We start from the raw sequence: 27791 nt of genomic DNA on the forward strand, positions 1-27791 counted from the left end.
AAGAGATGCTCAATATCATTAGTCACTAGGGAATACATGTTAAAATTGTAGGCCGGGTGCGGTGGCTCATGCCTGTAATCCCAGCACTTTGGGAGGCCGAGGTGGGTGGATCACGAGGTCAGGAGATAGAGACCACCCTGGCTAACACGGTGAAACCCTGTCTCTACTAAAAATACAAAAAATTAGCCAGGCATGGTGGCGGGCGCCTATAGTCCCAGCTACTCAGGAGGCTGAGGCAGGAGAATGGCGTGAACCTGGAGTTTGCAGTGAGCCGAGATTGCGCTACTGCACTCCAGCCTGGGCGATAGAATGAGACTCCGTCTCAAAAAAAAAAAAAAAAAAAAAAAAAAAAGTAAAGAGATATTACCTCACATTCACTAGAATGGATGTAATTAAAAAAACAAAACAAAACAAAACAGGTAATAACAAGTGGGAGTCAGGATATTGAGGAATTGGAACTTTCATACATTGCTGGGGAATGCAAGGTCATTTTGAGAAACAGCTGGGCAGTTTCTTAAAAAGTTAAACATACATTTACCACATGACCTAGCAATTCTACTCCTAGGTCTATACCCCAGATAAATAAAAATGTATGTTCACATAGAAACTTGTATATGACTGTTCATAGCAGCATTACTCAAAATTGCCAAAAAGTAGAAACAAATCAAATGTTCATTGACTGATAAATGGGTTAACAAAATGTGATATTCCACACAATGTGGTACTATTATGTAAAAAGTGGAGCAAAGTACCAATAATACCAATACATGCTACAACATGGGTGAATCTCAAAAACTACTCAAAGAAGTCAAACCCAAAGACCACATATTGTATAATTCCTTTTATATGAAATACACAGAAAAGGCAAATCTTTGGAGATAAAAAGTTGATTAGCAGTTGCTTGGGCTGGAGGTGGGCAGGGGATCTTTCTGGGGTGGTGAAAACATTCTAAGATTAGACTATGGCGATGGTCATATAACTGTTAAAATGTACTAGAAATCATTAAAATTGTACACTGAAAACAAGTGAATTTTATGATATATAACTTACATTTTAATAAAGCCATTAAAAATGTTTTGGCATCATCTAAGTGACAGCAAGAAAGTGATTTTGTTACATGTATCAGTGCTTGGTTCTTTTTTATGGTTAACTAGTACTTCATAATATGGAGTTACCATACTTAATTTTAGTTTGTTTATCCATTTACCAGGTGAGAAATATTTGGGTAGTTTCCAGTTTTTGACGAAAGCAAATAAAGCCATTATAAACATTAATGTACTCATAAGAATATAAGTTTTCATTTTTGGGGGGCTAAAACCAAGGAGTAGGGTTGCTGGATTATATGGTTGGTGTGTGTTTATAAGAAACTACCAAACTTTTCTACCAGCAGGATATGTGAATTTCAGCTATTGTGCATCTCTACCAGGGCTTGGGACGTCAGAGGTTTTTTTTCTCCACTTTTAATTTTTAAAGTCATTCTAATGTGTAATGGTAGCTTACTGTGGTTTCAATTTGATTAATTTTAATTTGTGGATTAATTTTTGATATGAGGCATCTTTTCATGTATTTATTTGCCATCTATATATCTTCTTTGCTGAAGATTCTTTTGCCCCTCCTTTAAAAAATTAATTCTCTTAATTTTTTATTTATTTTTGAGTGCTCTTTTAATTTTCTTACAGCAGTGATCAAAGAAGCTAAGTTTTAATAAAGTCCAGTGTATCAGTGTTTTCTTTTATGGGTTGTGCTTTTGTTGTCATATGTAAAACATCTTTGCTAACATAAGGTCACAAAGATTTCCTCCTATATGTTTCTTTTAGATGTTTTATAGTTTTAGGTTTCAAACTTCGGTCCATGATCTATTTTGAGTTAATTTTTTTATATGGTGCGATGTAAGGACTGAAACCCTCCCCTTCCTTTTTTTGGATATAGATATCCAACTCTTTTAGCACCAATTTTTCCAGCACCATTTGTTGAGTGCCAATTTATCTTTATTTTGTTTTATGTTTTTGAGCGAGGGTATTGCTCTGGTGGAGTGCAGTGGCGCAATCTTGGCTGGAATGCAGTGGCGTGATCTTGGCTCATTGCAGCTTTGACCTCCTAGGCTCAAACGATCCTCCCACCTCAGCCTCCTGAGTAGCTGGAATCACAGACACCGTGCCACCACACTTGGCTAATTTTTGTATTTTTTTGTAGGGACAAGGTTTCACCAATTTATCTTTAAAGCCCGTTTTGCCATGTCTATTAATCAGGTAAAGCAAGGAACACAGCAGAACAGCTAAGAAGACAGCATGAGCTATGAGCAGACAGGACAATAAAAGGAGGAAAAACTGTGGAGACCAATTTCTATAGCGAACAAATTATTTTTCAGCGGACGAATCTGGAGGCATTTGACCAATCACTTAGTCCACTGTTTCCTACGTCTGCATTTGGAAGCATCAGTGCAGACCTACTCCTAAGAAGAGATATCACTGAGGACCTTTACTTCCACCTCTCTTTGTTATGACTTCGGCTCATTTACAGAGCAGGCAGCTTCTCACCAAGACCACTGACTAGCTGTGTGCCTATTTCAAAACAGCATTCTGCCCAGGCTTTCTCTATTTGGAGAAGTATTTACATGTGTTATAATTGAGTACTAGTTAAAATACTTAGTTAGGCTTGTTCTCACTGAAATTTGCTATTGGTAATGCAAGATAAAGGAGTTGTTGCAAAAACTGAAAGGTGACATTCACACTCTCTCTCTAACGAGCTATCTCTCTAATGGCTTCTTTTCAATACGAAAAAGTCTCTGCTTAAATAACTATAATGAGAAACTGATCTTAGATAACTGCTTTCAAAAACGCTAATGCCAAATGCCCTATGCTTTTCGCAACACAATTTCGTTAATTTAGGCCTCTACTAGAAACTTAAGACGAGATGGTTTAGATCGTACACATGAGATCCCATTTCCCCAATTTTTAAAAACATATGTCCTTTCCCTGTATCATAGTAAATCTTCCCACATCCTAAAACTTTCTTCTCAAGCTTTTAGTCTTTTATTAAGAAGGCAAATCCCTTTCCTAAAGTTATCTTTACACTGAGTGGAATGGGCACCACTTAAAACAGTACTCTCCTAGCAGGAAATGTGGCCTAGTCCTGGGACTGGGAAACAACAGTGGCCTCCTGCTCATCCAGTCTGCATCACTGCATGTTTAGAGGTCTAAAAAATGTCATATACATTTCCTGGTACATTATCAGTAAACATTAGCAAATTAATAAATGTGAAAGGTCCAGTGGATAATAAAGATAACTACTCTATTTTTCTTTAATGCATATTTAAGCTTGGTATACTTGCAATCTTTTATCTGTGAATGATCTGCATTAACCATGTTCATAATGTTAAAGGAAATAAATAAGTTCTCGACTGACAATTATTAACCTAAAAGTAGAGATCCAATAATCTCAAAGAATTTCACAAAGAAGAGATAATATCAGACGTAGCTGGCATATTGGAAAGAGTATGGCTTGAGAGTTAAAACTTTCCTGTACTTGAATCTGGGTTCTGCCATGGATAAATTATGAAACATGTCTGGCCTTCATATTTCTTATCTGTAAAATAAAAGTTAAAATAACTCAAGTACCAGCCAGGCATGGTGGCTCACATCTGTAATCCCAGCACTTTGGGAGGCCGAGGCAGGCGGATCACGAGGTCAGGAGATCGAGACCTTCCTGGCTAACAACGTGAAACCCTGTCTCTACCAAAAATACAAAAAAAAAAAAAAAAAAAAGAAATTTGGTGGGCGTGGTGGCAGGTGCCTGTAGTCCCAGCTACTCGAGGCTGAGGCAGGAGAACGGCTTGAACCCGGGAGGTGGAGCTTGCAGTAAGCCAAGATCGTGCCACTGCACCACTCCAGCCTGGGCAACAGAGCAAGACTCTGTCTCAAAAAAAAAAAAAAAAAAAAAAAAAATTCGAGTGCCTTGCTTAATGCCTGACAGGTAAGAGGCACTTATTATCAGCACCCATATGAGAATTCTGTTCAATAGCATGATAAACAAAAGCATTGGTCCAACAACTATTGGCCACTTTGCTTGCCTGAGTGAAGGATTCATTCAGTTTGACTAGTTTGTACTTAATAGACTATATGCTAACAGCAATGAGATTATTGCACCTCTATAATTCATTAATTCATTCATTTACTCAGAAATATTTACTGAACAACTAGTATGTGCCAGGCAGGGTTCTGAGCTCTGGAGCTACAGTGGAATGATGTGCCTGAGAGATACTGATATACAGTGAGCTTGTAGGGTTGCATATGGAGAGCTGGTATCCTGACATTGATATTTATAGATAACATTCAAGTATGTAAGAATAATGTGGTGATGAAATACCAATTCTAAAAAGAAACAGAAATTTTCAGAAGTATATATTAGTAAAATATAAGTCATTCACGTTAAAAATATAAATTGAAGAAATAAGCTATTGTTCAAGGGAACAGTATGAAATAACTGCATATATCTGAAAGTGCCAATTTAACAGATTGAGAAGAGAAAGAGATTGGCAGTAAGACTTATGCAAAACATGAAATTTTCTTAAAAAAAAAATAAAGAAGTGGGGAGACCAGATTGCAGATTATCTAGATGACGCTTTTAAGCGTAGGTATATTACATCAGCAACTTTCTAAAATAAAGTACATTAAAAGTAAAATATTTCTTAGAGACAGAAAATATGGCTCTAAAATACAAGAAAATGTGTGACTGACAGTAAAGTCCAAAAGAAAAGTGACAAAAAAACGAGATGGGGGAGGAGAACCCCGTATTTTATATTCTGTTTATATGAAATATCTAGAATAGGCAAACCTATGGAGATATAAAGTAGATTTATGTTTGCCTTGGGCTAGCTGGGGGGAATGGGGAAATCAGAAAAAATCGGGGAAGATGTTCAAAGGTATGGGATTCTCTATGAGGTGATAAAAATACTCTTAAATTGATTGTAGTGATGATTGCACAACTTTGTGAATGTACTAATATACATGATTTTTTTTTCACTTTAAATGATGAATGATTTGCATAGGATATGAATTATATTTCAATTAAGCTATTTAAAAAAAGAGGATTAAGGAATATGTGAATTCCCTCACAATGTGTGGACCTTATTTGAATTTTGATTCAAATAAATAAGCTGTAAAAACAAAATAAAATATATTTATCAGACAGTTGGAAAAACTTGGGAGTGAATGAAACAGGGTTAAAAATATATTTGGCGTCATTGGTTTTATTGATGTAATTCAATAGTACACCTGAGAGGCTGTTCTGTAAAGTGGTTTATTGTCATGTACTATAACCATGTTGGGATTAAAATCTCCTTAAATATGTGTAAAATATACTAAAACCCATCAAATTCCCATATGTGAACATTCTATTTATACATTTCTCATTTGGACACTCAGATATCTGCAATATAGCTTAAAATAATGATGTTTTCTTTTGGGAGGCCCAGGTAGGATGATTTCTTGATCCCTGGAGTTCAAGATTAGTGTGTACAACATAGTGAGATCCCATCTTACAAAAAAATTTTTTTTTTTTTAAATTAACTTGGCGTGGTGGCATTTGCCTATAACCCCAGCTACTCAAGAGGCTGAGGTGGGAGGACTGCTTGAGCCCAGGAGTTTGAGGCTTTAGTGAGCTATGAAATTGCACCACTTCACTCTAGTCTTGGCAACAGGGTGAAACACTGTCTCCAAAACAAAACAAAAAAAGATGTTTTCCATTTCAGAATGTTTATACCCTAAGGTAAGTTTCACAATATAAACATCCCACATATAAATATGTTCTAAATAAATTTTTTCTGTTTTGAGTGTTTTTATAAGTAAAAAAGTGTTCAGATTTAGTCAGTAGACAAAACTAAGAAATAGGCATTTATTTTAAGCACTTTAGAATACATTATATTAGTCAACAGATGCTCATCTGATTGCCTTCTCCTAAGGGAGCAAACATAACTGAATTACCATTGCTTTATTAGTCCTCATGAAAGGAAAATCCACTCTACAATAAGGAATGCTGTCAAGACAACAGTAAAATGTTCTCCTTTTCACTTAAAATTTTAACCTTGTATTTATAGATGTTAAGTGGCAACTGGCAATATTATAGTAAAGAACAGGACAAAACAAAACTACGGAATATGTTAGCTTACTGACGACTGCTCAAGCAAAAGCAAAATCTCTCTTACCATCCTGTTGATCCGCACAAAGTCTTCAGGTTTTTTTGCCCAAGGGGGAAGATCTACATCATTTACCACTACTTCATCTTCTCTGACTCCAAGATTATACCCATTACTGTTGACAAACATCTCTGGTAGGTAGTAGAACTCTGGAATTAGTTCCTATCAGGAATAAAAATGAAGCATATTCAACAAACCACTTTATAAAAAAGTTGAGTAAAAACTATTAACTTATAACTTATTAACACTAAATGGAATAAAATAATTTCTTAAAACCAATATTTTATGAATTTATTCTATTCTATTCTATTCATTTAATTTTATTTAAAGAGCTGAGAAGATAAAGCATTTCTTGTGAACAATTCACTTGAAAATTTATGTTTATGATAGATGATATTTTAAAATGTTACCCATTTTCAATTTTATCCTCCCATAAATTAATGAAGAGAAATGAGTATTCAAATTAACAACAGTTCATAATAGCATTAGAAAACAAATATGTAAGGCTATATAAACAAGTCTATGTTGTGTAAAATCTTTGTCTGAAAATGAACTATCCAAATTAGAAACTAATTGCCAGTATTTGTAACAGATCACATATTTTCTACTTTTCTTTTTAATCTATACTGACAATTACAATATGTGATTTTTTATAAAGAGATTCATAGTTTTTTTGACTTGATAAAGTAAGTTATTTTTATATCAATCACTGAACACAATAAAAGAGATGATACTCAATACGATAATCAGTTTTAAATATTTAATGCATGCCATAGAAATGACAGGTCCTCAGTAAATTGGATGCAAAGACAACTTGTGTTACTTGTATGTAAGTGTAACATAAACAACTGGATTCAAGGCGAACTTGTGTGTGACGTACAGTGTCTAATTTGAGGTTTATGTTACTTTAGAATAAATCTGATATAGAAATGAACTGATATTAATACCCTAAAAGTTTTTGTTGCTGTTATTTAAAAAATAATTGTGAGAAAATTAAAACAAACTGTAGTTCTTATGTGTACCATCTTGATCATCTTTTTTCAAATATCAAGATAGGGTTGTGAGGCTACACATTTATTTGTGTAATATGATCAACATTGATGGCACGACACCTGAAACTTAAATCTGTAGTCTTTCTAGGGATGCATAAAAAAATTAAAACCACCACATACTGAGGTCTTCAAATAAACTGGATCCCTAACTTTCTAGAAAAAGCATATATAAAATCTTTCTCTTCATGAGTTCTCCCACTAAAACTAATATATCTATTTTAAGTGGGTGTTCATTTTAGTAATGCTCTGTGTGAAACTGACCATTACTCTTAAGATGATCACTGTGAACCATAAGAAAAATATAAATGTTCATTTTCTCCAGTATTACGGGTACATCAACAGGTCAATATAAATGATTTTTCTGGATAAATGGAGCTTTGCTTTTCAAGAATTTTAAAATAGAAATCTTTCTAAAATCCTTTACATATTTCTCTGACATTTACTTATGCATATAGTAAAGATTTTTAGTACCAGAAACTGTGATGGGTACTCAGGAAACAACAAATGAACAAGACATGGCCTTACTGTTAAGTAATTCATAGTCTGGCCTATGGGGCAGGTGTAGAACCAGATGGTTATAATACACAATAGCAGCTGTGGAAGAAGGGAGCAGGGAGGAAAGAGCAGGGGATTCTGGGCAAGTCAGGAGAGACTTCATTGGAGATGGGACATTGGAGTTGGAGCATGGCTAAGATGAAAACAAAAAGAGGGGGCGGGGCAGCCTCAGGGAGTTCTACGGAGTGGTGATGAACACAAGAGAACAGGGTATATTGTGGGTAGATTAAGACAAGAGAGAGATGAGATGGTAGGAGGTATATGAGGCCAGATGATGAGAAAAGGTTTATGAAGGATAGGCTGTTTGGATTTTGTCTTACTGGTTTAGAAATTTTAAAAAAGAGTTTTTAACACAGTCAAATTTGTTTTATAGCAAGATACTGGGTGACAAAGTAAACGAGAGATTGGAGAATGGGGAGATGTGGTGTGTATGCATGTGTAGGGAGGAGAAAGAGAGAAGGGCAACTGCTAAGTGTGGACAAAAAGGGGCCCTACTGTGGAACTTAATCAAAGAGGGGAAATATGCAACAGAGACAAAGAGAGGGAATTAGATGGCTCACACTAAGAGCCAAATGTGTATCAGCAATAAACTATGTACAAGACCTCAAGGTCACAATGAAAAAGGAAAAGAGAATTCTAGTGGAATTAATACAAATTAATATAATTTTTCAATGACTCCAATATTAACGGGGAAATGGAGAAGAGGCTGAAAGAAAAACCATATGGCAGAAAACACATAGCAATAACACCCTAAAGGGTCCAAAGTGGGAAGGAACGTAAGCTTGTGCAGCTGCTCGGTTGGGAGCGTGATTTATATGTACTAGACTCACATAAATCAGGTGTTTCCCTTACTGCCTTTCATCAGTTAGTTGTGCTCCTGTCCTATCTCTATAACGAGGCTACAGAAGCTTCCTTGAGGGCAGAGAGGAACGTATATATCTACGTGTATATAGCAAAATATATTTAGTTTTATTTAAACAACTCAAATAGTCTTAATTTATCTTATACCACCTTGGCACTCTATAATGTTTTTCATATATTATTTCCCATTCTTTCCTGTATAAAATATGTGGTCATTATTAACTTACCACTACAATGCGATTTCACTGAAAGTCATTAAATTAGATTCACAAAGGCGCAAGAAACATAGGATGTCATATTTATTAATGTGAATAAAATTTGGGAAAATGCAATTTTAGTATGAATAAAATCTGGGCAAATGAAAAGTTCTGAGCCTATTTTGTGAGGTTTACGTTTTGTTGGATCCTTAGTAGCTCTCAGTGCTATACTTTGCATGCAGCAGGTGCTCATTAAATATTAAACTATTACAGATATTGGATGAAGTTACTTTAATAAGACTAGAAATCTTCTGGGGAATATGCAGATGGTTGGAAAAATGCCTCAAGATGGGGAAAGAGTCAATGAAGGACTTCATTAAATAAAAGGAAAAGGATATCAACCCTGACATGGAATCTACCTTTTAAGGGGAAACTTTTCTGTTTAAAAAATGTTATCTTGTTTATTTTTCAGTTATATTTAAAAGGCTCAGAAGTATAAAATAGCTCAATTTAAATCCAGAAAAAGTTGATTTTAAATTTGCCATCAGAATTGTTCTCTACAGAAGTGGCAGAAGACTAATTTCATTTTCATTTAGGCACTAACAGCTGGCCTCCACCAAAGAACAAGGCAGGCCTACAAGGATCTGTCTTGATGGTTCTTTAGAAGGGCAGGAGGAAGAATACTCCAGTAAGAACATTCAAGGAGGCCCTAACTGGGGCTAGTCATAGAAAGAAGTAGTGTTACCAGGGCCTACAGGACAACGTCCTAAGGACTTTTTTTTTTTTTGGCTCCATTCTTATCAGGCCACCCAAAATGTGGTCATAAATTAGGGCATTAACTAAGATGCTGATGTAAGATGTTAGAGGCTTGATGTTTGAAGGGACAAAGAAACTCTCCCAGATTTCTCATAATGGAAACAACCACTAAACAGACATGTTTTAAACACAGAGAGAAACTCCTGAAGCACAGCTTATTTGCAGAGCCCCTGGAGGTTTCAAAACACCAGAGCTATCAGTGACTAAAGCTCTCTGAACCTCAAGTCCAGAGTTGGGGATAGTCTGGAGTTTTCTGAAGGGGATAGAAGAGGAAGTGAAATTACAAGAAGTCTAGGGAGAAGTAGCTGAAGCAGCAGAGGAGGGAATTTTTTTTTTTGGTCTCAGTTTTATTGTTTTACAATCTTGTTTCAAATAGCAATTTTTATTTAAAGTTAGTATGTAAACACAAGACATTAGTATAATTTATATTCACAATTCCATTATTGAAAAGATTTGTTGTTTTAAAAATATAAACCAAAGAATACGAGCGTTTCATCTCTGGGATTCAACTAGTTATGTGCAAGAAGATGACAATTACTGCATCTGTGCTCCGAGGCCAAGAATCACCTTAAATGCTACCTGTGGTCATTCTGTTCTAAAACAGCAGGTAACATTTATTTTGGTAACTCTCTATGTCTTGGCACTGTCCTAAGTGCTTTACATATATTTTCTTAATCTTCACAACAAGTTTGTGAAGTAGGTATTCTCATTATTCCCACTTTATAGACATGGACACTGAGGTAAAGATCGGGTGGGTAATTTGCTAATGGCTGCACTGCAAATAGGTGGTAAAGCCAAAAATCAAACCCAGATACTTTAAATCCAGGTTTCCTGCTCTTACATTCTGTATTCCGCTGTTTAAAGTGACAATCCAGTCTTTTTTTTTTTTTTTTTTTTTTTTTTTTTTTAAGATGAAGTCTCACTTTGTCGCCCAGGCTGGAGTGCAATGGCATGATCTCAGCTCACTGCAATCCCACCTCCCGGGTTCAAGCGATTCTTCTGTCTCAGCCTCCTGAGTAGCTGGGACTACAGGCATGTGCCACCACACCAGGCTAATTTTTATATTTTTAGTGGAGATGTGGTTTCACCATATTGGCCAGGCTGGTCTCGAACTCTTTACTTTGTGATCTGCCTGCTTCGGCCTCCCAAAGTGCTGGGATTACAGGAGTGAGCCACTGTGCCCGGCCACAACCCAGTCATTCATATGAGTTTACTCTGTTTTAATTTTCTGCAGAGCAATGATAATTTTCTCTATTTATTGCTGTATGCTTGCATGTCTCATCATAATAGAAATCCCAGGAAACTAGGGACCTTGTCTATTTTGCTAAAACTGGTGCCTAACATATAATACGTATTCCGTAAATATTTGTGAAATTAAAAATGAATCAAGATTACTATATGTCTACCATATCCTAAATTTCAGGCATTGAAATGTTGATTAAAAACTTTGCAGGCCCTAGATTTCAAAGTGTGTTTCTCTCTTTTTTTATTTTTGAGATGCAGTTTTGCTCTGTCACCCAGGCTGGAGTGCAGTGGTGCGATCTCGGCTCACTACCACCTCTGCCTCTCAGGTTCAAGCGATTCTCAAGCCTCAGCCTCCTGAGTAGCTGGGATTACAGGTGTGTGCCACCACAGCTGACTAATTTTTGTATTTTTTAGTAGAGATAGGGTTTTGCCACGCTGGCCAGGCTGGTCTCAAACTCTTGATCTCAAGTGATCTGCCTACCTCTGCCTTTCCAACTGCTGCGATGACAGGCATGAGCCACCATATCCGGCTCAAAGCGTATTTCTTAAAGAAGAGGAACCTCACGGCTACCAGTGAGTTGAAGATAAAGGGGGTAGCTGGGCAGGCAGCAGCACTGGGATTGTCCCTTCTTCTGCCAGGGAAGGGCTACTTTATGGACATCAGAATCAAACGGGTCTGAGTTCAAATCCAGACTTCTTGCTAGCCTGGGCAGCTTTCTTAACCTTTTGACAGAAAGTTTCTTGATATGCAACATGGTGGTGATGTCAGCAATGAACTCTTAGGGTAGATGTGAGGATTAAATGAAATAATGTTTACAAAACAATACATTTCAAACTTTATATAAAATACACTCTAGAAGATATTTGGTCTCAATTGTTTTTAGGGGCACAGATCAAAAATATTACTTCTGAGTTTAGAGTTTACCCCGTACCAAAGTGCATCCTGTCATTCAGTTAAAAAGTTCTGTCACTTTGGATGTTTGTGTTTCAATGAATAGCTATGTAGACAGTTCAGATGATGCAAGTATTTTTAGCAAATACGAGGAAAAAAAATAGCTCACAGCAGTCTGAGTTATGTGAGGCATGCAAAAATTCATCAGGTCCAGAGAGACGTGCGTGTGGGACTTCAGTCACTCACGCCACCTCCTCAACCCAAGCCTGGGGAGCAACTGTTTAAAAAGGAATTTTGTTTCTGACCAGCTGCCTTACCCATTATCTTCATGTTCCTGAAATCAGTGATACAAAGAACAATGTATATCCAATAGCTTATCTTATTTTAATGCAAATTCTTGGTAAGCAATTTAGGACCTGCCTCTTCCTTTTTTCTTAAAAACCCATTTATGATTGCTGCTAATCGGAGTGTTTATTCAGGGCTACTTGAATCTATGTTACGGGGTGACCATTCTCAAGCTTTGAGCTCAAATGAACTTTACACTTAATCATATTTTCTGAATATGGTTATTTAAAGTTGACATATATATGGACTAACACATATAACCTAAACTAATCAGATGTATTTTATACATTGCTTGCTCATGAGATTTTGGTTTATGTCTAGACGCACACTTAGACTGTAGAGAATGGTACAAACCAAACTAGTACTTAAAATATTTTTAAAATCGGTTAACTTACAGAGTTTTCTCAGTGTAACAGTCCTCCATCTCACAAGCGAGCCCTTTGGCATCTCCACTTTACTCCTCCCATAAAGAGGTGGAGTCTATTTCCCCTCTCTCTGAATATGGCCTGGCTTGTTTCAACACACAGAATGTGACAAGGTGACACTGCAAGCCTTCTTAGGGTAGCCTAAGAGTTAAGAGGCCTGGCAGCTTTTGTTTTAGTCCTCTTAGAAGCCAGTTGCCACATGCAATTGTGTGGCTCCCTTGCTAGAGAAACATTAGATATAGACAGACATGCCCAGGCAGTTCCTGGCTATTCCAGCCATCTCAGATGAGGCACAAGACATGTGAGCAAAGGTACTGTGGATTCTGCTGCCCAATCAAGCTGCCCCACTGTCTCTGTGTGGCTTAGAGGTTAGCTGTCCTTTTTGAGCCTTAACTCTGATTGCATAATTGTCAATGAATAAATAGTTGTTTTAAGCCTATAGGTTTTGGGGTGATTTGTTACAAAGTAATAAATGACCAAAACAGAAACTGAATGCTCAAAGTGGAGTGTAGAGTAATAAAAAGAATTTAACATATGATTCTGGCTTGGGATGAGGCAGCAGGCAGAAGTGGGAGGGGCGGTGAGGAGCCTGGTGGGGTCTGGAAGATCAGCAAGGAAGTTGTTATTGGAAGCAGTCCCTCTTAAGTAGTGGTGGAAAATTACCATTGTCTTCTGCAAAAATTTCAAAGACAGAAAAAGTACCTAATAAGCATATGCTTCTGACTAAGAAGATTTCCAGGCAGAATGCTGAAAGTGACCAGTGGTTTCATCTAATGCTGTGAGCTATGCAAGAGAGAGAAGCTGTGCAAGAGAGAGAGGAACTCAGGAAGAAACTGTTCAGTTCTGAAGCGGTATTTCAAGAAATAGAAGGGCCTAGAACACTCTCTTCAGTTGGCAAAAGATTCTCAAAATAAGACATAGGTTCAAGATGAAGATCAATTCCAAGGTGCTACAAGTAAAATATGGCCATAGAATAAAGCTCAAATCAAAGGCGTGACTGTAAAACTCTTTTATAAAAGTTAAAATTTCAGGTAGTGTTTTTCAGACTTGCTCAGCTACACAGAGTGATTCGCTAGAGAAAGGGATTCTTAGGGCATTACAAACAGTATCCTAATTTACAGCTTGAAAGAGAGAATCCTGTTCCAAAAGGATTTCTGAGTATTAGCTTTTTCTAATTTGATACACAGAAAGGCTACACAGTTTTAAGCTGCTGTACCAACTTGGGCATATGAGGCTTTGGCCCTAACTTTCTATGGTCAGGAAGCATGCAGAGAAAGATACTCAGCTGCAAACTATGGTTATTTCTTCTGGAAACAAAAGAATGATTCAGAGGGCAAAGCCAGTGTTCCAGAGGAAGTAACCAAGAGCCATGGAAAATAATGAATTAGGGAGCCAAGCCCAGATAACAGACCTGGGCCCTAATCCATGGACAGTCCCTGTCCCTGCAGTCTGGGTAATCGGCAACTTGTTCCTGGCTGGGTTTCAGAACTGCTATGAACCACTGACTGCTGTGTACCTTCCACATCCTCCCCCTTTTGAATGGAGTATCTACTGAAGTTTAACTGTTCTGTCTTACCACCACATGTTGGGTGTACATGGGACAGATAATTTGTCCTTTTAGTTCCCAGGTCTCCAAATTAGGAATTGCTGTGCCTTATCTGTATCCGGAGCTTACATAGACATTGAGATACCAGGTTTTCAGTCTGATAGAAATACTGCAGTGGGACTTGTCGGGAACAAGTTGAGTATATTTTACATATAGGATGAATGTGAATTTTGACCAGAGAGAGGACTGTGGTAGACTGTCTCCGAAGAAGGGCACAGTAATCCTTCCACCCTCAGTGTCCTCTTGAAATGTGACTTTGCCACTCATCTCATCAGGAAGTGGAGTCTGTGTCTACTCTCCCTTATTCTGGGCCGGCCCCATGACTTGCTTTGAGCAATACAATGCTGTGGAAGTAACATGATGTGACTTCCAGGCCTAGGCATGAAGTGGCCTTGCAGCTCCCATTCTTAAAATCCTCTTGGATATGAAGCATCTTAAATAACTGGACAGACTCTGTGCTAGTACTGGCTTCCTCTTTACCTGCCTGAGTGTGAACTTAGGTGACTCACTTAATATTTGTGAACCTCCTTTACAAAATAGGGACAATGACTGCTACCTCATAGGATTGTTTCAAGGACTGTATCAAACAACCGACAAAAAACATGTTTGAAAACTATTCAGTATTATTTTAAAAGATGGGTTTATTTTTAAAATGTGTAAGTGTACTCCTACAGAGGCACATTAGACACTAGATTGCCTACTTAAGATAACTGCTGTTCTGCTGACTCTCTTCCCATTGATAAATTTCTATTAATCAGCTTCTCTTTAAGGAAAAAGTCCAAGTAGTTTAAAATTTCCTGAATGAAAAACAGTGCAGGAAAACACCAAATATTACTAAAGAAATGGCAAAATGAACATTATAGAAGGCATTTTGTGTCTATAAATGTGATTTCTAGTTTACTTTAGCAGTTACACTAAAACCCCATGGTATAGTTAATAGTATTATATACATTCTGTCAAAAAATAAGAACATATCCTCAAATGCAATTTCTAATTTATAAGCTTATGACAAGTTCAAGCTGCTGAGAAATTGGACCTGAAAGTATGTCTTAGAATGATAGAAGACCACTATTAACACTATCATAATTGTATACCTACTGCATCAAATCTGACATTTCAGCTTAATATATTTTGCTGAGAGAGCATACCATTTTATGGCTTCCTAGTGAAATCAAATCCGATTCAGACGTTTTCACTTTTCTAATATAATTCATTGCAAGGTTTTAAAGCTGCCATCTCTTTTCTTCCTTTTTTTTCAAAAGACTGATGCCCTGGCATTCATTAATTCCACAAGAGCTCATAATGGGTCAATGAGTCAATGGCGAGCACCTCCATTAACTGTATTAATTTACACTATGTCACCTTAATGACATTTTGTCACAGCTACCTTTTCTGACATCTACATAGCTATTCAAAAAGTAATATAACAACTTTTGAAGGCATTAAGGAAAATTAGTGTAAGAACTTCAGTAAGTTGAATGTCATTGTTACCAAGACTAGGCTAGAGGAAAGAAATTCAAAAAATAATAATAAAGTAAAAACTAACTGATCTGACTCAACTCCAGAGACCTCTCTCCTGAAAGGTCACTTCAGCAGCACTCCTTCTTCCCAGCTTGTGTTCATTAGCACAGGAAGAGACTGACATTAATAGAGACAGACAGAATAAAACCATCTACTGCATCCTAGTTCTCTCCTATATGATTAACTGACTAAGTTAGTAGACATTGCAGAGATACTTGTCTTCTCTGGAAGTGGAAACACACTTCCTTAAAAAATATATCAAATACTATGTTTTAACAGCCTAGAAATAAGAAATAAAAACTTTAGGTTTTAACACACAAGTAGCAAAACAAGTACTACTCTTAGCAACATATTTTTATCTGATACATCAGGTTTAATCATGAATTCAGAAGATTCTCAAGTTAGCACTAGTTATTACCCAAAAGTCTGATCTTCTCTTTAACACTCTGGTCATGAGGACCCCAAATTCTGATGCTATAAAGGAGAATATAAATATATTTGACTGGACACACACATACACACACGCGTGCACACGCACATATGCACATGCACACCCACTCACACACATTAAACGAACCATAACAAAGCTAAAACGACTGAGAAACCCTACTTGCAATGGAACCTTCTGCAACTTCAAAGATCTTTTTCAAATCAGTAAGAGAAAGACATGTGACCCAACTGAAAAATGAGCAAAAGACAGGAGTCAGTGTACAGGTCAATAAGTACATGAAAAATGCTCAACTTCACTAAAAAAAAAAAGCAAACTGAAACAAAGATAACTTAGTTTTTCACTTGCCAGACTCACGGAAGCTCCATTGTTTAATACAATAGTGATGATGGGTGTAGGGGGTATGGGGAAGGAGGTACCCTTGCACACTGCTGTAAGGGAGTGAATTTTCATCTTTGAGGATGATGGTTTGGCAGTATCTTAAAAAATAAAAAACATATATTGTCTTTGAGCCATGAGTCCCATTAACAAGAATTAGTCTTTAGGTATACAGAAGGAGTCCATCAGGATGTCTGTGCAAAGATGTTCACTACAGCCTTGTGTTTCATAGCAACAATCAGGGAGAAAGATTCTCCATCAACCAGAGATCACATATATAAATTATTGTATATATGTAGCATGCTGCCTTTAAAAAGAAAGGGGAAGTCTACATGGCAAGATATCTAAGATGCATTAACATATAATATGAAAGGTTCACGAGTGGCGGTAAGAGAGCTGAAAATGAGAGCAATCTGTGTAATGCCAACCTGGGGAAATGAGCTTCTTATGAACTAATTAAATCTTTGGGGAAAAAATAAAAGCTGCATGTTTGTGTTCAGTACAGCTGCTTGAGGATAAAAAACAAAAAAACTCCCAAGTTAGTGATATCCACATTGGTCTTTGTCCTGGATGATGTGACCCCAGGAGCCCCCAAAATACAATTAGTAATAAAATGTAAATGTTTCTGAAAGGGTTTTGAAGAGGAAAATTCCTGGGAGAATGTAGAGGAAAAAGCCTGGTACAGGGCATTGGTTATCAGAGACTGATGGTATAAAGCATCAATGAAATTCTCAGGCTAGGAAGTGAAATCTGTAACTGTATATAAAAATTAGAATGACTGACCCCAGTATGTGTGTGGGCATGTGAGGGTGGATCTCTGAATTAAGTTGAAAAGCCAATTTTTGTGTATGTGTGTGCGATGATGTCAAATAACAGTGAGCAGGCATTTTCATTTGAAATAGGCTGATATAATATGGATATAGCTCTGATTTAAAATATCAATAATCTTAACTGCGATAAGAAGCCTTCAATTATAGATAAGAATATTTAATTCACATACAAAATATCTGAGTGCTTTTTATGAACATTGTGTGAATTCTGGATACTACTGTTCAATGGGAGCCTATGGATTCCCATTTTCTGTATTAATTCTCAATGTGTTATTATATAAGAAACAGATTCCCTCCCTGACTTCACTGGTAACAAATCATTTTAAATGATGGCTTATGGATATTTTAGAGTTTAATTCTCAGCAAAGTTTTAAGACAGTTAGAACTTCAAAGCTTGATATAGTAAGGATGCATATTAAATTCTCTTATTTTTTTACAAAGTAAATATGTTGTATGTAAAGTTTGACGACAACAAATAAAACACACAGATATGTTACACTCTACTTGGCTCCATTTCCTTTATTTTCTGCTTTGGAAAAACACTGAACAAAACTTGTATTCATCCTATTATAGTTCATTAACACTAAAATTGCCTTTTACAAATGTTTTGCGAGAAGCATAAATATGTAAATGACAATTTTGATTTTAACTCCCTAACTTTTGTTGGTTTAAGGCTCTAAATGGAATGATACCATAACATTTTTATACTGAGTGACAGTAATGGGAAAAAAATGTGCCTTGAAGAAAATGAGCTTAAAATAAGAAACACATTTGCCTATGCAATAACGTGGCCATGTAACCTTATTATCAGCAAAAAAATGAGACAAATGAGAGAACAAATATATATTATTGCTTTGAATACAATGTTTTTCTTTTTTAAAACAGGAGCCCATATAAATGAATAACAAATCTTTGTAATTAACAATAGTTAAGCAGTACCAACTGTAAAATTACTCTGTTCTCCAGCTGTTTCTGGATATTGTGTGTGTGTTGGTTTAATCTAATGTGGATTGTTGTATAGTATCCCCAGGCACAGTCAAGTAAAAGCTAAGGCTATACAGAAAAGCCTACATTTTAAATGGGTCTTGTCATTAATGCTTTATTAATTGCCCCAGGCTACGCAAACCCCAAGCCAGGCAAGCTATAACAATATGACACATTAAGGTCAAATCCAATTCCTGCTGTGTTTTATGGAATGGACCAAATATTGAGTTAACAGCAGGAAAGGCAATTTATAGGCTTTTCGCATCTCCTGATTATTCGATCTAAATTAGATAGGAATTTTTTGAAATAACGAAAACACCTTCACTGAGTAATAATATAAAATAAATTTCAGTTTATTTTCTGTAATGTTCAAAATTATTTCCTTTAAGGTTATATGTACCATATAATTTTAATATGATGGAACAAAGCTGTAATATAAAATGTCTTATACGTACCCACTTAAAAAATCAAAATTTCCACATATTTTGAAACTTAACGAATATCAACAAATAAAAGAGCCTACCTTTACATCAGAAGTATCTCTCTGACTAGTTCTCCAAGACCTTGCAACGGACGAGAAGGTTCGATCTGGATGATCAAATTTTCCATCATTTGCATTGAGGAAGAAGGTTGTGAAAGGTTCCTAAGCAAAAAACAGAATCAGAAATTTGACCCCTCTAAACACAGCTGCCCTTGTTCTTTTGTGAAACATGGCTATCTTTAAAACCCTCAAGATGTAGAAGCAGAGCAGGGTCCTAGAAAGATGGCCCCAAATTAAGGCAGTAGGAGATGTCTGTCTGGGCTTGACTAGGCCAAGGCAGCAGTTGCCAGTCTGCAACTCTGGCAGGTCATTTCGCTTCTGGTCTTCTGATCTGTGAAATGATGGGGTTCCAGTGCTCTAAGATTTTCTGAGAAATAATTTTGCATTAGTGACAATTCATAAGTTGGATCTTTCTTTCTAAAAATTAAGGCTATATATATATATACACTAACATTGCAATAAGAAAAATCATTCTGATATTGATCGCTGCAGTGTGGAATTAGGTACAGAATATCCATCTTAGATTACCTGTGAAAGACTACAAAAGTATTAGTACCACCTTATGGTCTGATGATGTTTTTAAAATGCAAATCCCTGCTTAAAAACCTTCAATAGCTCTTGGGAGTGATTAGGAGAAAGTCTAAAACTACCTAATTTGTTTTACAAGAGCCTGAATGATCTGGAACCTGCTTAACTCTTATCTCTCACCATTCCTCTCTTCACATTCTAAAATCTTGCCACACTACTCTCACCTCTTGTCCTTTGTATGTGATGTTCCCTAGGCTGGGTACAAACTTACCCATATATTTCACTATTCTGACCTGGCTAAGTTCTTTTCGTGCTTTAAGACTCAGCCATGATGTCATTTTCTCCTGAAAAACTTTCCTTGCGCTACCGCGGCTCTCCAGTGTGCTCAAATTGCAATCTGTATTTCCTCAAACAGCACTGAAACATTTATCACACTGGTTTTAATTGATTGTTAATCTGTCTATATTCCTCACTATGAGTAGGTTCCATATGTATCTTATTCATTGTTTTATCTCCAACACTTAGAACAACTCCCGGTACGTATAAGTTGCTCGATATACAATCTGTTGAACGAAGAATAAACTAAGTACAAATGACAGTAGATAAACCAGACTTTTTTGTATTCTGTGACTATTATCTTTGGATAACACAGTGACTGCCATCCAGCACATGTCCCTATGGCAGAAAACCTAGGAATAACTTTATTGCAATGTCCTAATGCATTTAATTTTAATGCTTTTTCTGTAATTCTTAAGTTGGGAGTTCTCTTGCTGGGAGTTCTTAGGTTGTTCTTATGTTTTTGATGTCATTAAATTTGCTTCCAAGTTTAAAAGGATTGAATAACATTCATTCCTGCTAAAGATTTCTTAACTACAATTATAGCAAAGATAGATACATATTTCCTTTTCCTTGCTTTAATTCTTCTCTCTCAAGTACAGGACGAATGATATGCCATTCCCAGGTTCAATAATGCTAAGAAACCTACATGACATTTTCCAAAATATTTTAGTCCTCCTTTTTTAATACATAATCTCTGCTCATTCCTTTGCATACTTTAAACATACAAGGGGTACATACTTTGTCCCCTTAAACTCCCCTTCTTGCCACTAACCTTAAGGGCTGGCTGTTGGGGTAAAGGGCAACAAATACTGATCTTCCTCAATATCTCCCTGAAATTTAGTATGGCCAGATGTCATCAATTTTGTAAACTTGTAATATGCTGCCACTATTTCATGTTCAGTGTTGGATGAGAAAAAAGGATGATGAAAGAGATAAGATCAAGAATGATAAAACAATATAGAAGTAAGGGAGACAGTACTGATTCACCTGAAAATAAGATATGCATCCAAGAAGTCCATATTGCTGTTTAGGATTTTAAGTGATATGAGAAATAAATAAATGTTAGTGAAATTAAGTTAGAAAAAAATTATATGACAAGTCTTTCACTAATTTATTTGCTTTTTAGATGTTTAATTCACTATCAAAAATAAGGTAGTGAAAACAATCTGTCACTAAATTATATTAATTAAAATGGGGATATAAAAATTCTAGATGTAGCAATGGTAAACTGAATGAAATATGAAAGATTTAAGTTCGAATCTTGGTGGAACTATTTCTCTGTCTTGGGCAAGCTTACTTAACCTTAAGTAACTGTGTCAAGAAACTGTCTCCATTCCCTCATCTGTGTAAACTGGGAACGACAATACCTTGGGGAAATTATGGGATTAAATAAGATTAAATGAAATAACATAGAGAAAGCTTGATGTATCTTACCTGACAGAGTTATAAAAATGACTACCAGCTTTACGCACTATGCCAAGTATTCGCTGTCAGACTTCCCACCAGACTGCCAGCTCCTAAGGCCTTATCTACCTCTCTATCCCCAGCCCCAAGCACAGCACATGGCTCATCATGTTTAATAAATGTTTGTCAAATACACCTAAATATACAAGGTATTGTTGGGAGATGGGAGTATGGTGGGTGAGAGTAAGATACGGGTTTTCTTTTCAGTTCTTAACTACTAGTAGGTTTGACCCAACAGTTGTATCTTCAGAACCCACTTTGTTATTGCAGGATGCTGATGGAAGGCATTTAATTTTCACGTAGGTAGTGGCAGAGATTAATTTAGAGGGATCAGGCTTGTCTCTAGGTTTTTTAACCTATTAAACAGATGTGAGTGAAAACCCATTTATACATGCAAAGCCGTACTTACCATCAGCCGCTAAAAGCTGATCTCCACCTCAACCTAAATTACAAAATCCTGTCTAGTTTTCAACTCCTAACAAAGACATGCCAAGAATAGCACAGATGGGCTTAGTGAAAAGAAATCTGAAATTAAAGAATTGTATTTATTTCTAGTAACAAAGTTATGAATGAAGCTGGTGGCACCTAAAAGCAGAGAATATTGAATTCCACATTTCAGTGTTTTAAGTAGCTTTTAAAAAGATCTGATTAACAACTGTTATAGTGTCACATACTACATTACTGACATATATTCTCATTATTCCTGAAGGCCTCCAGTTGCTACAGTGGTAGAGTGCTAATAGAAATTGATAACCTATTTGTTTATAAGTAAGTATTGATCTTTCAAGCTCTGATTACCGTGGAGATTGCTTTCTTCCATGTGTTTCCCTTTTACCTTCAAGGCACAATGCAAAGCCTTTCTTTTTCGTTTGACCCATGTCTGAATAACATAGAGGATCAGGTGCTATATTAAGCTTGAATAACTTTTATATTTATTTGCCTACCACCTGTCAACTGAGCCATTTTCTATGTGTACATCAATAGATTGGACATTTTACCATTATATTAGAAAAGTTTTAGGCATGCGAGATAAGATGTATAAATGAATAAATACTAAACAGTAATTTCAGAAATTGCAATTCTGGAACTCATTAGGCTTTAAAAAGTTCAGGTTAGGTCCTGCAATATCAATGGCCAATGGCAGACTTTCTTCTCCTAATTACACCCACTCCAACATCATTTCATATCTTCCAATCCTTTTTCAGTGATGGAAAACTAACTCACCTGGCCTGGACTGGAAGTACCTGTCCTTCTGTATTCTATTATACCCCTTAGTCCCGTCGGAAGACACTAACAGCCTTTCTTGCTTTTGGATGATTACAGATCAACTAATTCCATCATGGGCAACTAATGCTGTTTCCCTGCTGCCTCTTCTCTTTACTCAACTTCTTCATTCTTCCGTCTTACATGATTTTTGCTTAGCCATCTCATAATAATCTTTTATGTCCTTTGCTTGTTGTAGTTCTGTTCTTTTCCTTCTCTTCATTGCATTTAAAAGCCAAAACAAACATCATTTATGGGTAATAGGTAGTGCCTGCAACATAACTACAGCAAAGAAAAGATGTATATTTGAAGTGATAGGAAGCATAATAAAATAAAAAGGGAAGGAAAATAACAGCTACTAAGCATTTTTCTGTGCCAGGCTCTGTATTATCTAAGTTAACTGAATCCCTACTATCACCCTTCAGAGTAGGTGTAATTATTCCCCTTTTATATCTGAGAAATTTCAAGGTCACATTCTAACAGATGGAGGAACCATTATTTCTACTGGCCTTTGTCTAATCCCAGAAGTTTATTTTCTCCTATTTCTTTTCCAAGAACCAAGAAGGGTCTTTTAGAATTTTCCAAAAGTTTTCACTAATTAACCTATGTACCTACTATGCACTAGGCTCTTGGTTAAGTATTTCTCATCTTTCTCTGAGTAAATATGCATTGTCCTTAATGCATCAGAATTCAAGATAAACACAACAATATTTTATTCAGTAGCACTATCTTTTGGTTTTAGTTACAACACGTGCAAAAATGTTTCTACTATACATATATACTTTTAAAGACACATTATGGTTTAAAGAGGCTTTAGGGTAAGCTTTCAAAACAAGCCATAATTTACACAGAAAGTTTCAAATTCTAAACATCATTTCCTTGGAAACTATGAAACGTTTGACAAATGAGTTTTGAATAGGAGGGCTGAATATACTGAATTTGGAAGGCGAACCAGTTACTGAGTGGTCAGCAAGTCAGTGAAAAAGATTTAATTATTTCTGTATACATGTTATATGACTAGGGTAAGATGTAAAGTAAAAACATCCCAAGTAAAATGTGTTTTTTAATATTAATATCTGAAGAAACTCCAAAGGCTGCTATAAGTTTATTCATGATTTGCCCAATGGCAGTTGTCAGGAAAACAGTCTTTTCAGAGTCTCATATTGTAGACAAGTGATTTCACTGGTAGTTTGTTTAAAATAATATTTTTAATTTAAAGTAATGAAGTATATAGTTATTTAGCATTTTTAAGCAATTATTATTTTTGTCATACTAAGTACACCGAAACAAATAACAAGTTTAATGACTTTAGATCTAAAAGGCCTAAGGTAAAGGACAGACACTTATTTTAATCTGTATTTTATTTTTGTGAACAAATTCTTAGTGACCCAAATTTTAATGCATTTCCTATTTCATGAACTCCTTGGAATGGGAGTGAGGAAATCACGAATCCTGGACCATTAGGTTAAACGCTTAGTAAACCATGAGACTGATACTTTTATTTATAACCACATGACATAAGATATTTGGGCTGAGTCCCCATAAAAGCAGTTTTATAGGTTTGTCCAAACAGTAGCCACTAGCCACATGTCACTATTGAGCACTCGAAATGTGGCTAGTTCAAATTGAGATGCACAGTAAATATAAAATACACTCTGAATTTCAAAGACTCAGTACCCTCCCTCCAAAAATGTAAAATGTAAAATGCCTCATTTTACATTTTTATATTGGTTACATGTTTAAATGATAACATTTTGGAAATAGTAGATTAACAAATATATTTATTAAAATTAATTTTACCTGTTTCTTTTTTACTTATAAATGTGGCTACTAGAAATTTTAAGTCACATGGTAGTTTACATTATATTTCTGTTGTGCAGCACTGCTATAGACAAGGGCATGTGTGGGATAAATGTGTAGAATATTCTGGCATGCCCTTGCATAGATTCAAGTTTGAATTCCATTTCGCTGGAATAACAAATCAACTTAAGTATAAATTCTGAGTTATGATTTGGGAAAGTGTTTAGCTGATTAGGGATAGATGAGGTTAACTTAAATTAGGCTGTTGATAACAAGTATTTTTATGGAGTCACTCTTGAAGGAGTCTTGTAAATCTGGCTTCAGACTAACTTGATTAGGTAAAAAAAACAGTGAATACCCCTTTATGTATTTCAAAATACTATTGTATATACACTCTCATTTAATCCGTCAAACAACACAGTAGATAACATTTTCTCAGGAAGGACTTCTGACTTTTTTTCTCATCCTCAAAGTACCTGAAAGAGGTGTCCTGCACCACCTGTCCTACAGGTGGTGGCTCGCTAAGGCAATGACTGTCATTGACGGGACCTGAGGTTGTATGAAAAGGCCTCCCAGGGTGCAAATCTCTAGTTTCAATGTTTTCTAAAAATTCCCTTTGCTAAAAGAGTTTTGGTGGCCCCTTTGAGAGTTCCATGTGGACTAACCTGATGGCCTCAGATTAACCGTTTAGCTTAAGAAGTGTATCTCATGGGCTACTTAAGCCCAGCTACATCTTTTCTTGGTTTCTAGGGTGGACCCTAGGCAGCAAACAAAACTTGAACTTCAGTGACTTTTTTTTTCTAGGTTTTAAAAGTTGCTCCTTCTACTGACTTTTTTGTTTCTGGTTTCTGTACAGCTAATAGGTAATTTTCCACTGGTGGCAGTAATGATTGAGCATTTAGTTTTGGTTTTATGGTCTTACCATTTGGTGATCAGTGAATCTAATTAATTAGTTTTTTTGGTATTCTTGTCTGTTTGCCTATTTGTGAGTTCAAATCCATTAACAGCATATTTTATATCCATTATAAAGAAAACCGGATCTTTTGAGATCTTGACTGGTCAATTTTTGTGACTTTGTTTAGTTTTGACCTATGGCTGAAACTGAAGGTTGGAAGTTACAAGCTCTTTATGTGTCTGTGTATCTGGAATTTGAAAAGCATTTGCCTCTTGTGAGTGTGAAGTATTTTCCTACCTCTGGAATTATTATTATCACCCAGAAACTAAAGATGCTCTGTTCTGATTGCTTTATAAATAGGCAATGATATAAATCTAATATTCTCAAAATTAACAGAAAATTAAAAAAGAGAATTCTATACTTTAAAAGTACCAGATTTAAAAAGTATTTCTTAAGAAACTTCTAACTCAGAAACATTATTATAAAAGAATCCAAGTTCACATAATTAAAGTAAATGTTTGGATAAATTAGAATGATTTAATAGCTTTGGTTTAAAAATAGTTTTATGTCTTTTCCTTTAGTTTATCATTACAGAGTTTAGTTTTAAAAATAAGATTTGGGTTTGTTTTCTCAAAAGACTAGTTAGTCCAGACTTTCTTTACTTCTTATGCTGGTGTAGAATTATGAAAGAGATAAGATTTATGCTCAAACAGAATCACAATTCTGACAAAATTTTTCTTAACAAAAATAATTGTAGTTTGTCACCTATCAACGGCTTGCAAGTTACTTAAAATATATTCATACTAAATTTCTGTAGAAAGTTATTTTTTTCCCATAATGGAGAGGATGTTTAAGGAAAACCTACAAACTAGAGCTGTCATTTAGGTTTAGGGAAAAAATATTTTCAAAGACAGGAGATGCAGTTTCATATACTCTGCTTTACCAATGTGTTTCTTGGGCACATCAGCCTCATACAATAGAGTGGTCTGAGGTATATCTTAATAGGGGGAAAATTATTGATTACAAGATTTAATTTAGCATTCTATAGTACTCCTCAGTTGCTTACAGTGCTCCTATCTAGACCAGAATGGAGAAGGCAAGAATAAAGGAAAAGAGGTTTGCTAAGAGCTTTTGCAATAATCTAGGTGAGAGAGAATGGGAACCTAAATTAAAGAAAGTGCCAGAGTATAGAGAAAAGGAGATAGAGATATTTAGTTGGTAGAATCTGTGGATGTCTGATTGGATGTAAGAGGCTGGAAAAATAGAGAAAATATCTAGGAAAAAGCTTCCCAATTTCTAGATTGGGCAGCTGAGTGAATAATCATGGCATTTAACCACAGCAGGTTCATGAGGGAGATGAGGAGTTCATTTATTGAAATGCTGCTTATGGTACTGTGAGATATTCAGGTAGATATATCTAGCAGGCACTTGGAAATACAGGTCAGGAACACAAGAGAAATATTTGCAAAGAAGAGAGAAGCTGGAAATCACTAGCTTATAACTGAATGACACAGCTCAGCTGAAATATAAAGAAAAATCCTGGGGAATAGGAACATCAAGGAAAAAGAATCTGAGCTGGAGACTGAGCAGAACAGTTAGGATGACAGGAGGCAAACCAGGAGAGGATATTGTAAAAGGAACGTTGAAAGAAAATTTCAAGGAGAGAAGATTAGCAATGGTGTGAAATGCTTCAAGAGACATGATAGGTAAGAAATGGGAAGCTCTATCTGCATAATATGTGACCTTCGCAAAAACAATCCAGTAAAGTGATGGATGTGGAACTGAAATCAACCAGGCTAAAGACTGAATGGGAGGTGATAAAGTATAGGCAACAGGTACCACAGTGCATTGCAGGACAGCAGAGGTTGTGCTTTCAGGAATCTGACTATGCAGGGAGAGAGATGGGAAAGAACTGCAGAGTGGGCGGGGGCTGGCAGCAGGCTTTTTTTCTTTCTTTTTTTTTCTTAAACATCAGTGAGACTTGAATATATTTATGTCTTAGGAGAAAGAGAAAAGTAACAGAAAGAGGTTTTCAAAATATTTGGAAACTGGTTGTAAAACATGCTGCCCAAGAAGTAAGAATGAGAGGGCTGGGGGAGAGCAAGTGCCAGTGTGCATCATTTGTGAGGAAGGAGGCAGAGGGTATTAAGAATGCACTCCAGGGCTAGGTGTGGTGGCTCACACTTGTAATCCCAGTGCTTTGGGAGGTAAGGCAGGAGGATCACTGAAGCCCAGGGGAACAAAAGTGAGAGACCAGCCTGGGGAAAACAGTGAGATGCCATGTTTAAAAATAATAGCTGGGCCGGGCACGGTGGCTCACACCTATAATGCCAGCACTTTGGGAAGCTGAGGCGGGCCAGTCACCTGAGGTCAGGAGTTCAAGACCAGTTTGACCAACATGGCGAAACCCCATCTCTACTAAAAATACAAAAATTAGCCAGGCGTGGTGGTGGGCGCCTGTAATCTCAACTACTCTGGAGGCTGAGGGAGGAGAATCGCTTGGACCCGGGAGGCAGAGATTGCAGAGAGCTGAGATCACGCAATTGCACTCCAGCCTGGGTGACAGAACGAGAGTCTGTCTCAAAAAAAAAAAAAAAAAAAAAAATTGCCACG

General features: G+C 36.3%; 1 protein-coding gene across 6 annotated transcripts in view; it reads right to left on the minus strand.

Moving 5' to 3' along the window:
- LOC105486020 (neurobeachin) overlaps positions 1-27791 on the minus strand; it is a 747447-nt gene that overhangs the window by 77589 nt on the left and 642067 nt on the right. For all 6 annotated transcript variants that reach the window (XM_011748656.3, XM_071081647.1, XM_071081645.1 and 3 more), the window contains 2 exons: positions 18872-18991; positions 6203-6355 (listed from right to left, as the gene is read on the minus strand). In XM_011748656.3, the coding sequence (XP_011746958.1) occupies positions 6203-6355; positions 18872-18991 (273 nt within the window). The remainder of the gene's footprint in view (positions 1-6202; positions 6356-18871; positions 18992-27791) is intronic.

Source organism: Macaca nemestrina, chromosome 16, assembly GCF_043159975.1.
Source record: "Macaca nemestrina isolate mMacNem1 chromosome 16, mMacNem.hap1, whole genome shotgun sequence".
NCBI classification, from domain to species: Eukaryota; Metazoa; Chordata; class Mammalia; order Primates; family Cercopithecidae; genus Macaca; species Macaca nemestrina.